A 13,461-nucleotide genomic window follows, 5' to 3' on the forward strand; every position below is an offset into this window, starting at 1 on the left:
GGGATGTTCTTTGCAAACCTCCACCTTGGAGCACGTTGCTCGTCCCTGAGCTCCTGCCTTGGCTGCTCTGAAGGCCTGGGGAGACCTCAGGGCTCAAACCTGCAGCAGTGTGACCTCGTGCATCCCCTGGGCACAGGGACAGACACGGGGAGCTGAGGTAAATTCCTCAGTCCTTTTTCTGGGATAAATTAGCCTCGATCCCTCAATTCCTCAGCGCTGAGGGCCCGTGTCACCCACGTGCCTCCAAACCCTTTGGCTTCCCCCTGGTTGATCCTTTCCTTTGGAGCCCGAGCAGAGCATTTTCCTGCTCCATCTGAAGCCTTTTAGTACCACTACAAGTAATTTTGGTGGTTTTAGGAACCTCCTGACTTTGACTACCAGCAAATGTTGCGTTTCAGCATTTGTGGGATCATCAGGGTTGGAAAAGACCTCCAAGACCAACAAGTCCAACCACTCCTCAGCACTGCCAAGGCCACCACTAACCCATGTCCCCAGGTGCCACATCCACATGGCTTTTAAATCCCTCCAGGGATGGTGATTCCTGTGCTGGTGCCCGACCACCCTTTCCATGAAGAAAATGTTCCTAACAGCCAATCTAAACTTGTTATTGCTCCTGCTTTAGGGTTATCCCTTCACACCCCAATTTCCAGGAGCAGTGACACTGCACATAAACCTGGATCTCCCCTCCCCAGACTTAGGTTAAGCTGGAGTTCTGACCCTAAACTGGGCATTTTTCACAGTGCAGCTTTTCAGAGCACGAGCACAAGGGTTTCTCTGGGTGTTGGCTCTGGAAGGCTTTGGGGACAGTTCACTCTGGTGACAATCTTGTTTCACCTCTGGGTTGGTGCCTGCAGAGCTTTCCCAGCTGTGTGTCCCCAGGGTGGTCTGGGCTGGACACTGGGGGTGAGTTGTGACTGTTCTCTCACCACTGTTTAAAAGCCCTGTAAGCCCAGGAGGGGGTTTAGTGCCTTTGGCCCCTTAATTTGCAAGGTGAAATCTCAATAACAGTGTTATTTTTGGAGCCTTTCGCTCGTGTCACAGAGATTTACAAAGGGTGAGTCACAGGGACACCCTTTTGCTGAGGAAAACTGGACCATTTGGGGTTGTCCTGCCAAGCCCTGGGGGTCTGCAAGGCTGCTGTGGGGAGGGAAAATTCCTGTCACGGCCGTTGGGGGAAAAAAACCACACAAGAAATGGGGCTGGGGATATAATTAGAGGCTGTTTCAAGCCTCCAGCCTGAATACCAACACCTCAGGCAGGCAGTTCCTCACTGCTCTGCAGTGGCTGCAGCAGCTGCCAAGTGTGGGGGTTGTTTGACCACCAGCACAGTGGAGTCATTATTGGGACAGGCCTGGAAACCTGGATGGGTGGCCCTGGAAAAGCTGAGACACCTCTGTGGGCAGTGAGAGCTGCTGTGGGGAGCAGTGCTGGGGGACAAAGGGCTGGGGGGGGTGAGATCTGCCCAGCTCTGATGGTTGGGGTGAAAAGGGGGTGATTTGAGGCTCTAAATGTCCCAGTGAGGGAAGAATGGGGTTTGCCCACTGGACCAGTGTCTAACCTTGCTACAGGCCAAGTTTTGGGTTATCCAGAGCAGCAGTTTAACTCTCTGGGGATGAAGCACTTGGTGGTGGAGCAGGAGAACCTTCAGCCGCAGGGCAGCAGGTCCAGGCTGGCCTGAAAACCAGCAGTGCTTCCAAACACGCTCCCCAAACCCAGCCAGAGGGATGTTCCCTGGAATCCCTGCCAGGAGCACAACACCACTGGGGCTGGGGGCAGGTCTGGTAGCACGTGGAGCACATCCAGTTCATGGGGACACTGCTGGGAGCCTCCTGGGAGCCTCCTGGGGCACAGCACTGGCCTTGGCTGGGGCTGGCTCTGCAAACAGTGTGAGGCCATAAATCCCTGTCTGCTGCTGCAGGGATGCATCTGTGGAGGTCTGGCTGGTTAAATACATCCAGTGTCTCCTTCCAGAGGCCAACAGCATCCCTGCCAAATCTCTCACCACGTTCGCTTCCAGGAATCCCTTTGGGAAGGAGCTGTGAGAGCAGGAGCAGGGCCAAGAGTCCAGGCTGGAACAGCTTCTCCAGGTTGCTGGTGACACTGGTGGGATGTGGGGACACAGTGGTGTCAACTCGGCCAAAATCATCAACTCACAGCACGGTTTGGGCTGGAAGGGATTTAAAAACCCATCTATTCCCAACCCCCTGCCATGGGCAGGGACACCTTCCATAGCCCAGGTTGCTCCAAGTTCCGTCCAACCTGGCCCTGGACACTTCCAGGGATCCAGGGGTAGTCACAGCTTCTCTGGGCAACCTGTGCCAGGGCCTCTCCACCCTCACAGCCAACAATTCCTTCCCAATATCCCATCTATCCCTGCCCTCTGGCAGTGGGAAGCCATGTGGGACATGATCTCACTGACACTGCTGATGTGCTGGGGAATTGCAGGCATTGAGCTCTTGGGGAGAGAAAAAATCCAAGGTTTTTGAACTTTTCATAGGTAGGTAATTCCTGGTGGTTCAGTAAAATGATTTAGTGAAGCTTCACATCAGATGCATCAGGGAAGTTCTGTGAGTCCTGGAATCAGGGAATGATTTGGGTTGGAAGGAACCTTAAAGCTCATCCAGTCCCACCCCTGCCATGGGCAGGGACACCTTCCACTAGCCCAGGTTGCTCCAACCTGGCCTTGGACACTTCCAGGGATCCAGGGGCAGCCACAGCTTCTCTGGGCAACCTGGGCCAGGGCCTCCCCACCTTCACAGCCAACAATTCCTTCCCAATATCCCATCTCTCCCTGCCCTCTGGCAGTGGAAGCCATTCCCTGTGTCCTGTCCCTCCATCCCTTGTCCCCAGTCCCTCTCCAGCTCTCCTGGAGCCCCTTTAGGCCCTGCCAGGGGCTCTCAGCTCTCCCTGGAGCCTTCTCTTCTCCAGGGGAACCCCCCCAGCTCTCCCAGCCTGGCTCCAGAGCAGAGGGGCTCCAGCCCTGGAGCATCTCTGGGGCCTCCTCTGGACTCTCTCCAGCAGCTCCACGTCCCTGTGCTGTTGTTCCCAGGGCTGGGGCAGCTCTGCAGGGGGGTCTCACCTGAGGGGCAGAGGGGCAGAATCCCCCCTCCCTGCTGCCCATGCTGGGGGATCAGCCCAGGTTGTGTTTGGCTTTCTGGGCTGCAAAATCCCAGGAATCTCCGTGCTCTTTCCCCCCCATCCAAACCTCCCCCATGGTCCAGCACAGGCACCACCAGGCTGGGCTGGGCTGGTCCACAGTGCCCAGGGCTCCCCAGCACCCCTGAATTGCCATGGAGACCATTCATTCACCAAATTAGGACCAAAGACCACCATCCCTTCCCCCCTCAATCCTTCCCCACCATCCCTTCCCCACCATCCCTTCCCCACCAGTCCTCTCCTGATGGCACCAAGACCTGAGAACAAGTGAGACCTTCTCCCTCCAAAAGCCCCACAGACTCCCCAGGACAACGGGCAGGAAAAAAAAACCAGGCAAAGCCCTGGGCAGACAATGTTTAAATGACTTTATTTTTGTTTTTTTTTTTTTTTCCTCCTTTTATAAATGGGCACAGCACAGAAATAATTAAAAAAAATAGACAGTACCATTACAGTGCTAGATCCATTGGCAAAGATTATTTTTTATAGTCTTTTTTTCTTTTTTTTTTCATTATTTTTAAAGTTTTGGCCATTGAGTAAGAACAAAAACAATTAACAAACATTTTATTTTATTTTTTTGTTTTGTTTTTTAAACAGACACTATGAAGCAATTTAAGTACTAAACTCTAGAAGAGTTATGTACATACAAAAAAAAGTTCTGTTTAAGATATGTTTCCTATTAAAAATATTTACATGCATTTTTTTTTTCCCCTCCCGTATTCCTTGAAAGGTACAACCTTTGGGAGTGTTCCAGATTCTTTTATGCTTTGTTCTCCTGTTGGGATTGTAAATCAGCTCCAAAGAAAGACTGAAGTGGGGTCACTTGTTGGGCTTTCCTTTGAGTCCCTGAAATCTTCTGGAAAGGGATATTTTATATTTTTTTTGGATGTATATCAATGGATTTTTTTTTTAATTTTTATTTTTTGTTAATCTTTTTTAATTTATACAAGAACATTTCCTGGTTTATTTACAGAAGAACCAAGGGGTGATGGTTTATCCTGGAGACGTGGTGGGTGGAGTGAGGGAGAAGCAGGTGATTTTTAAAAAGTAGTTCCGTCAAACTGCGCCGGATTGTTGTTTTTCTCAAGTCAGCAGTTCCTGTCTGGGTTGATTGTCAGCTGTGCTGGGGTGACTTCGACCAGGTGGGACCCACAACAGGGGGAATTTAAAGCCCAGGAAGTCCCTGGTTACCCCCGAGGTCTTTGGAGATGCTGCGGATGAACCGTCGGGAATGTCGGGGTGAAAAAAAATTGGGCGTCACAGGGGGGGAGTTTTTTACCCCCCAAAAATCAACGTAATAGAAAAAAACAAAAACAAAACCGAACAAAACAACAAAAACCAGCGAACAAAAAAAAAAATAAATCCAGAATTAAAACCAAACGAAGTTTGTACAGTCCAGACTGAGACTCCTCTAGAGACGGGGGTGGAATGTCCATGGAGCTGCAGGCACGAGGGTTGTGGGACACGCCGGAGCCACCACGGGGCCTCGGGAGCATCCCGGGATCTGCTCCAGCTCCAGCAAGTCCAAAGGCTCCTTATCCCCCATCCTGGAACACCCAGAGCCAGACTGGAGGGGACCAGGATCGGGCTGGTGCTGTGACAGGGAAGGAAGGAGCAGCAAGGAATTCATGAGGAATCCTGCATCCATCCCATGGGATGGGGTGCAAGGGCTGCAGAGCTGCTGATAAACACCACTCCTCCTCCTCCTCCTCCTCCTTCTCCTCCTCCTCCTCCTCCTCCTCCTCAGGTGCAGAGTTCACCCTGAACCTGTTCCTGTCCCCGTGCCTGGCACGCACACGTATATACATATATACATATATATTAATTACATACACATATATATACATACAGACACACCACACACCCATCCCCTTGCTCCCAGAGGACCCCCAGAAGCTGCCAAGGATATCCCAGGGAGATATCCCAACAAACCTTTGGGAGCTGTCCCAGTCAAAACCTTTCAGTGCTGCAAACTCGGCGTCACTTCAGAGCCTCGCAGAAAAGCTTTGAGCCTCCTCCCTCCCCCCCCCCAAAAAAAGAGTGCTTAGGGAGGAAAAAAATGAATTTAAAAACCCAGTCTTTGTTTTTTAAGAGGGTTTTGTTCTTGTTAAAGCTGGTCTTGGAGAGGAGGGGTCTGGAGAGCCAGAGACAAGGCCTGTGGGTAGCAAAGGGATCGTTGGCACCCATCGGGCAAAATAAGGAGAGAACGGGATATTTTGAGAGAAACCAGCACAGCAGGGCACCCATCCAGCCCAGAGCCACCACCCTCCCTGCAGCAGGATCCCCTAAGCTTGTTTTTGTCCTGCTGCTTGTTTTTGAAAGGTTCAAAATCAAAGAGATTTCTGGAGGAAAGACACATTTCAGTCCCAGCCCTGCAAATCCCATCCAGGCCTTGGTCCTGCTGCTGACCGGGGCCCCTCCATCCCCTGCCCCCTCCATCCCCTGCCCTTCCCGTCCTCCCCCTTCCAGCCCCTCCCCTGGGCTCTCACACGTGTTTTCTGACCTTCCCTTCCCTCCTCCTGCCTCCTCCTTATTTCTGTGGCCCGGGAGTCCCTGGATATTTATCATTCTCCTGCTGCAGATCTGAGAGTGCCTGAGGGGCAGCACAGCTGGCAGAGGAGCCCAGCCCACCTTCCACGCTGTGCAGCTCCAGAGCTTCCAAAATCCTTCAGCTGGCGAGGCAAAGAGTCCTCCTTCAGCTCCAGCACATCACACACACACACGTGGACAGGCAGAAAAGAGATGGAAAACACCAGTGGGAAATCCTTACTCTGCTTCCACCCCCCTCAGGGAGCACAACTGGAAGGATGGGCACAGCTGGGATCACCAGCAGGGCTGTGTCTGTGCCCAGAGGGATGATGCCAGGCAGAGCTGGCAGGTTTGGGGAGGGGGGGATGTGGGAGATGCTCCAGCTGAGATTGGAGTTAATTCTCCTAAAGATCCGCTCGGCAGCCAAACCAGCAGCTGAGGGAGGGCGCTGGGGGCCCTCCCTGCTGGGCTGTCTCGCTTCTTCCCAGTCCATCTTCCCACCAGGAATGCCCCAAAAGCCCCGGAGCACCTGAGCAAAAGCCACCCCCACCCCTCTGAGACAAGCTCAGCTGGGTAAAACTGGGGCCAAGGTTGTGGGGTCAGTCCCTGTATGGGCTTGAGCTGGGCTTGAGGCTCAAGGGTCAGGCTTGAGGATCCTTGTGGGTCCCTTCCAGCTCAGCAAATGCCCCCCTGCACCCCCTGGCAGCACCATGCCACCGGGTTCCACTGGGGTTTTCCCCATCCCATGGACAAAGGATGGTGGCTGAGGTTTTTTGGAAGGGGACCTTTCCCAAACACACCCAGCCCGTGTCCAGCTCTGTCCCACCATCCCCTACCCTTGGAGGGAGGCTCAGGATCAACCACCCCCAGCAAGACAAGGCTTTTTTCCCCTCCCAAGCATCAACTCCACCAACTAACCCAGTGCCCCTGAGGAGCTGAGGCGACAGGAAAGGCTGTGACATAACTCATAATTTACCACCAGAAAGGCAGGCTCCAAGCCCAAAAGATGCTCTTAGAGCCTCTCTGGGCAGACAGCAACACAGCCAAGGTGTGGAAGCAGGAGAAGAACGATGAATTAAGACTTTGATCACTTCTGATGATCACTTTAATGACCTTCACGGCTTTTTTTTTTGCACGTGCTCATCTCCTACTTTTAATTACTGCAAAGAAAAGGTCCTGCCCTGGCTCCTCTCCCCCCCTCCCACTTCCAGCCCCCCTCACTTGGCAAACTGTGACGGATTTAAGTGCCAGGATTACAACTTAACACCAGCTGAGAGAGCCGAGGTTAAGCTTGAGCGAATAAAAAAATTGTATTATGGAACTTCAGACTATTAAATAGGGGGGAAAAAAAAGGAATGAAGAAGATTAGGGAAGCAGCTAAGAAAAGCAGCATTAAAAAGATTAAGCTGGGAGAGGTTTTTTTTTTTTCTTTAATGCAAGCTCAAAGGATTAATTCCACGTTTTTTCCAAAAGATGGTGGGTTTGGGTGGCCTTGATGGCAAGCCCAACTCATTATATCATGAAGAGGCTTGATTTCTACCACTGCCCGCTGCTTGGGCCCCTTGGGTGGACTCAAAAGGACCAAAAATCCCCCCAAACCATCCAATTAAGGAGTTGAAACTCCCCTTTGAGCAGGAAAAAGTGGCTTTTGCCCCCAGGGTGGCACCAGCCTCTTCAGCTCTGTGGCCCCTCCTTCCCTCCTCATCCCCCACAGGAATGCCCAGGGATGGAGCCAAGGAATGGTCACACACACACTCAACACCATCTGCCTTCCAGCACCACCATCCAAGGCATCCAAGGGGATCATTTCCAAACTCCCAAGAACCTAAACCCACGATGATTTTGAGGCTGGCAGCTCTAAACTGGGCATTTTAGAGCTGATCCACGCACAGGGCTCTGTTCCCTAGCCTGAAGCGAAGCCAGGCTGTCATTTTGGGTCACACCCCAAAGGAGTGTAGCCCAAACCTCCCATCTGCCCACCCACAAATCCCATCCAACCATCCCATGCAGTGCAATGAGAATTTACAGGGATTTCATCTATATAACTGTCTATGTATGTGAGTGTGCGTGTACATATATATATATATATATTTAAAATATGCATTTGGCCTCTCAAATCCCTTCCCCAAAGAAGCTCTGCTGTCTCACACCCTCCACCAAAGGCCATAAAACCCCACGTCCACTGACACCCTTGGGGGATAAAGTGTCCCTGGCCCCGTGCAGGTTAATTCACAACACACAAAACAGTCAAAGCAGCTCATTTTTTGCCCCGTTTTCCTGTTTAAATTGCACTAAGAGCAAAGCCAAGGTCTCCATGGGACACCAGCGAGATCACAACTGTCGTGAAAACAAAGCTCCTTGACTGCATCCCGAGCGGCGCTTCAGCTAATTAAAAGCCAACTCATTGAAGTAACTAATTGACTTCCCCGTGCAGAGCTCGCTCCTAAAAATCCAGCCTTTCTGTAAGGCACAGTTGGATCTGGAAGAGGCCCTGCTGCTCTGCACCCTCAGAGGGGAAACCAGCTCTTGGGTGCTGCTGGACTGCAGGGATCCGATGCCATCAGATGCCATCGGGGTCCCGGTGCCCCGGGGGTCATACTGGGATTTAAGGAACAACACAAGGAACACAAACCATCAGTCCTGGGTCCTTCCAGTGATGTGTAGCAGCCAAGCTCTGCCTCATCTTCCTCACCTTCTGGGTGCCTCCAGGGATCCCTCCCTGACCCCCAAGGGGACAGAGTGTCACCTCTCCTTGGCATCTCCTTCCTCGTGCTGCATCTCCCACCTTTGTTCTCCACTCCAGAGGGACCTGGGAGAGGACTGAGCTTCTCCATATCCATCTCCACCCCTTGCCAGCTCCCCACCAAGCTCTGTTCCAAAACCAGCGCTCTTGCAAGCCCAGTTTTGTTGGTCACAGTGAAACCTCAGCCTAAGCAAAGTCCCTTCTCCACCAAACCCCTCGGCAGGTTCAGGAGGTTGAAGGTCTCTGGCTGTTCCAGGGAGGTGGTGGCAGGAGGGTGGTGGCAGGAGGGTGGTGGCAGGAGGGTGGTGGCAGGAGGGTGGTGGCAGGAGGGTGGTGGCAGGAGCAGCAGGAGATGCCCCCGGTGCCGCTTCTTGCTGCTCCACAAACTCTCTGAAAAGTTGATCCAAAGAGATCATTCCCAGCCTACTGGCCACGTTTGTATTTATTTCTTATTTTGCCAAGAGCAAAACCCCGGGGCAGCCAGGTATTCCAGCCCCTTGTGCTTTTTTCCAAGGTTCCAAGCATATCTGGGAGTTGTGTCCTCTCTTCCAAGAGGAGCAGGGAGCAAGGGAATTCCTGCAAAGCAACCAACCCCGTTCAAAAAGCAAAAAAAAAAAAAAAAAATAAAAGGAAGACAGAGGGAAAGAAACCTCCCTCCTTTACGAATGGAAAAAAACCAAGGAAGATAAATCCAAACCGAGCCCCCTGCGCCCCAGGACTGGGAGAAGGTGTCCGGATCCCAGAGTCCATTGTGCTGGGAAAAGTCCACTTGACCTCCAGTCGCTGTGGGCAGCCTGAGCACCCCACCCTGTGCTCTCCAGGGCGCTCCTGGGCACGGCCACCTTGGCACTGGCTCCTTGCCCTGTCCGTCCCAGCAGCGGGGAGGCCGGCGGGGCTCGCTCCGAGCTCGGCGATGCTCCGGGCACCCGACGTCTCATCACGCCAAAGATGTGTTTGCTCCTTCAGCTGTCGCGGGTTTTTGCTTTTTCAAACTCACAGTCTGATCCAAAGGAAAAAAAAAAAAAAAGAGAGGGAAATAGAGGGGGAAAGAGAAGAGACGGGATGAAGCAGAGGAGGAGGGCGAGTTTGGAGCGGGGAGGGAGGGAGGGCGAGGCACGCCGGCTCTCCTTCTACGCGTAGAACTCCTCCTGCTTGTCGGGCTTCTGGTAGGTCACGTTGGCTTGTTTGGGCTCCTCCAGGGTGTAACTGCCCTCGTCCTTCTTCTTCATCCGGTAGATGAGCAGCATGACCAGGAAGGCGGCGAAGAGAGCTCCCACCACGCCGCCCACGATCACGGCTGCAACACAGCACGGGGCACGGCGTCAGTGCCACCCTGGGCCCGGCACACACCAGCTGGGGAGGGGGCATTTGGGACTGCAGCTCGGCTCTGGGCTTTGCACAAAGCTTTGGGAGCAGCTTTTCTCCCAAAATCTATGGTCAGGAAAGCTGACAGGGGGGCTAAAGGTTCGAGAGCTCCCCAGGGAGCGATGCCGAGGGCTGGTGGCACCCAGAGGCTTCTGCTCTCAGCTGCATCTCAGTGGGTGATGCACCAGCACGAGGCAGCCCCTGCACAGGCTGTAACCTCGTGTGAGGAGGGGCCCCCAAGAGCTGCTCATTTGGGTTCTACCCTCAGCTGAAGACCCCCAGAGCTTTGGCTGCCCCTCTGTGCCATCCTCAGTTGCTGGTGGGACACTGGCACCCCTGTCCCACCTCTGATGCCCCTCTGGTTGGGACAAGTGGCCCTCCCAGGGCATCTCCCTCCTCCCCTCAATCAATCAGAGGTGGCTGGGTGTTACTCAGCAGCACATCTTTCCACTGACATCCTGATTTTTTCCTGGAAACCCAGCTCATCAGGAGCAAGTTGTGCACAGCTCTTGTGCTGTCCTGGCAAAAAATGAGGAGCCCTGGGATGCTCCAAACTCTCAAGTCAAAGAATAGGGAATCCTAGGACGCTCCAAACTCTCCTGGAAAAAAATGAAGAGCCCTGGGATGCTCCAAAAATCTCCCAGAAATGAATGAGAAGCCCTTGGATGCCCATTTTGGCAGGTGAGTGTGGGTTATCCCAGGCTTGGCCCTACCCCAATACCCTGCCAAAGACCAACCCCTCTCCTGGGGCATGGCCAGCCCAAATCTCTGCCCCCCAAGCCCCCCAGCCCTCCCTCCCCCAGCCCAGGCCCCTGGTCTCACCTATCAACACCTCTTTCCTCTCCAGGATGTTTTTCTGGGGCAGCTGTGCCGCGGAGTTGCCCGAGTCTATCGTGTTGTCCAGCAGCCCCGTGTCCGCGTTCCTGCCGGGCCCGGGGCCCGCTGGGGGGGTCACCACGGCCATCACCTCGTTCCCGAGGTCGGGACGGGTCGTCTCCTCCTCCTCCCGGATCTCAAAGTCCCCGCTGGGGCCGCTGCTCACCGGGACCTCCAGCTCGTTGTCCAGGGCTGTCGTCACCTCCCCCGGCTCCATCTGGGAGAGAGGACAAGGTGGGGCAGGGGACAAGGACTAAAGGTGGCTCCTGCCTCCGGCAGCTCCGGTGTGTTTAGAGGAAGGACATCACAGCAGCAAAGACAGGGTGGCCCTCTCAGTAGGGCTAACACTGGGATGTCCCTTCCCTGAGCTGGACAATGACACTGCAGCAGCAACACAGCTGCACTTCCCGGTGCTCCCCAGAGGGCTGAGCTGGGCCACTCTGCTCTGTCCCCATCCCAAGCGCATTCAAGATGCACAAACTCTCACCTGTTGCCTGTAGCTTCCCCTAAAGAGACCCCAGAGCCCAGGCCCTCCTTTGGGCTCTCTGTGCCCTGACCCACGGGGGATGACACAGCTCACAGGTGCCTCCTTCCTACACAAACAACACCAGCATTCGTTCCACAGCAACAAGGACCAGGTGCTGCTGGATGAGCACCATGGGGTCCCTTCCCTCCCCCTTTTCTCCCTTCCACCTGCTCTGATGGCTGCAGCCCTGTGCACAGGGCAGGAGCAGGAAGATCCTTCCCACCCAGGACGTGGAGCCAGCCCAGATCCCTGCAGTCCCTGTCCAAGCCCCCTGGCCAGGAAGGGAACCCAGCCCGGAGAGCAAACACAGGCTGGGCAGATGAGCCACTCCAATCCCTCCATCCCTCTCCCCCGCCTCCTGCACATCCCCAGGGCCAAATCCCCGCTGACCTTCCCCCTTGTCCCTGCTGAGCTGGACCACGCTGAGCATCCCTGAGCCAAACTTCCCTGGGATCTCTCCTTCGTGGGGAAAACGGCTCCTTCCACGGCCGCCGCGGCACAAATGGGGATGAGCAGAGCAGGGGGAGGGGGAGCGGGAGCCCTCTCCATATCCTCTCCGCCCGGGGCCAGCACACGGCTCAGCGCTTCCCACAAGCAGCCGTTTTTGTGACAGAGATTAATTGAAGGTCAGCGAGAGCCCAGAGCGCTCCCCGCTCGGGTTTGTGCGCAGAAAAGAGGGACTAGTTTAGACAAATCACTCCACCTTTCAGTCAAAGCGCTCGCAAAGGGCCCCCGAGGGGCTCTGAATGCGAGACGGATCAGTGGATTAAATCCCCCGCTCAGGACACCCGACGGGCAGGAAATGCACCATCAGGCCGTAATTGAGGAGCTTTTGGGAGGAGCGTTTGGGCCTCCCACTGACAGGCCGGGAGCTGGGAAATGGTGCGGTGAGCCCGGACACCAAACCCTGGGAAAGGTGCTCTGTCCCCGTGGGATGTGGTGCCCCCAGCCCTGCACTCCTCCTGCCCGGGGAAGCTGCTCTGGAGCACCCGGGCAAGGCAGCACTGGGCTCACCAGGACACGTGTCACACCCCTGGGTGTGACACCAGCTCTGCCCCAGCCCCAGCACCATGCCCTGCCCACGCTAAACCCCCCACTCTTTAATTCCCCCCAAACTCCCAAATGTTCCACTCTCTGCAGAGCTGGAAGAGCCCAACCTGGCTTGACCTCCCTCTGAGCAACTGGCCCAGGACAACTCAACCCCAGAGGCTTCCCATGGCCACCTCTTGGCTCCACACGTGGCCCACGAGCCCCTCAGAAGGGTCCTGCCTCCTACCTGGGGGGCTTCTGTGGGCAGCAGCGTGGCAGGAGCGGGTGGCAAGGCCGTGCTTTTTTCTGTGAGCTCTGCAGTCCTGGAGCTGGTGGGTTTGGGCAGGGACCTGGGCTTGGCTGTGCTGGTGGGGACAAGGCGTGACGTGGCCACCTCCGTGGGCGTGCTGGTCTGGGGGACGGTCGTGGTGGGAGTCTCCAGGGTGGTGGCCCGGGTGGTGGCTGCCTTGGTGGCAAAGGGGGGCAGGAACCTCCTGGTGGTGGTGGTGGTGGTGGTGGTGGTGGTGGGCTTGGCCGTGGCCACGGTGGTGCTGGTGGTGGTGGTGGCCTGAGGGGTGGTCGTGGTGGCCGCCGTGGTGGTCGTGGTGGTCGCCGTGGTGGTCGGGGGGGCGCTGGGAGTGGTGCTGGTGGTGGTGGTGGTTTTCCAGCTGGGGATCACCGGTGTGTCTGTGGTCCTGGAGATGTAGGGGACGCTGGTGGTCTGCCTGGGGGTGGTGTCCTGGGCGGGGGACGGCTCCAAGGGGGTGGCCACGGGCTGCACGGCGGTGACGGGCAGCGTGGCCGCCGTGGTGGGCGGCGGCACTGCCGTGTCCGTGGGGAGGCTCATGGCTGTCTCCAGCCCCAGCTCCTGCTCAAAGTCTGAAACGGGTGGGAGAAGAGAGATAAGTGAAGCCGCTGCTGCCTCAGGAGTTCCCAGGGCTGACCCGTTCCTGGCCTCGTCCCCCAAAAATAGAGCACGGAGTGGTTCCAGGCTCAGCTAAACCGAGGGCTGCAGAGCCCCTCTCTGGGGTCTGTGAAAGCTCTACAACACGTGCTCCTGCCGTAGAGCTCCTGCTGAAGGGCTGATCCTGCCCAGCAGGGCCAGAGACCGAAATCCCAGAATCCCAGAATCGACCAGGTGGGAACAGACCTCTGGGATCATCGACCCGTGACCCAACCCCACCTTGTCACCCAGCCCATGGCACTGAGAGACACGTCCAGTCTGTGCTTAAACACCTCC

The 13,461-nt window shown here is 55.5% G+C and overlaps 1 protein-coding gene across 2 annotated transcripts in view; it reads right to left on the reverse strand.

The window, feature by feature from the left end:
- Positions 1 to 3,577: 3,577 nt before the first annotated feature.
- SDC3 (syndecan 3) overlaps positions 3,578 to 13,461 on the reverse strand; it is a 49,782-nt gene continuing 39,898 nt past the window's right edge. For both annotated transcript variants that reach the window (XM_051773943.1, XM_051773944.1), the window contains exons 3-5: positions 12,469 to 13,100; positions 10,613 to 10,883; positions 3,578 to 9,722 (exon numbers count right to left, since the gene is read on the reverse strand). In XM_051773943.1, the coding sequence (XP_051629903.1) occupies positions 9,556 to 9,722; positions 10,613 to 10,883; positions 12,469 to 13,100 (1,070 nt within the window). In that variant the 3' untranslated portion in view covers positions 3,578 to 9,555. The remainder of the gene's footprint in view (positions 9,723 to 10,612; positions 10,884 to 12,468; positions 13,101 to 13,461) is intronic.

The sequence above is a fragment of the Manacus candei genome, unplaced genomic scaffold (genome assembly GCF_025592945.1).
Source record: "Manacus candei isolate 608988 ecotype Guabito, Panama unplaced genomic scaffold, ASM2559294v1 h1tg000180l, whole genome shotgun sequence".
Taxonomy (NCBI): domain Eukaryota; kingdom Metazoa; phylum Chordata; class Aves; order Passeriformes; family Pipridae; genus Manacus; species Manacus candei.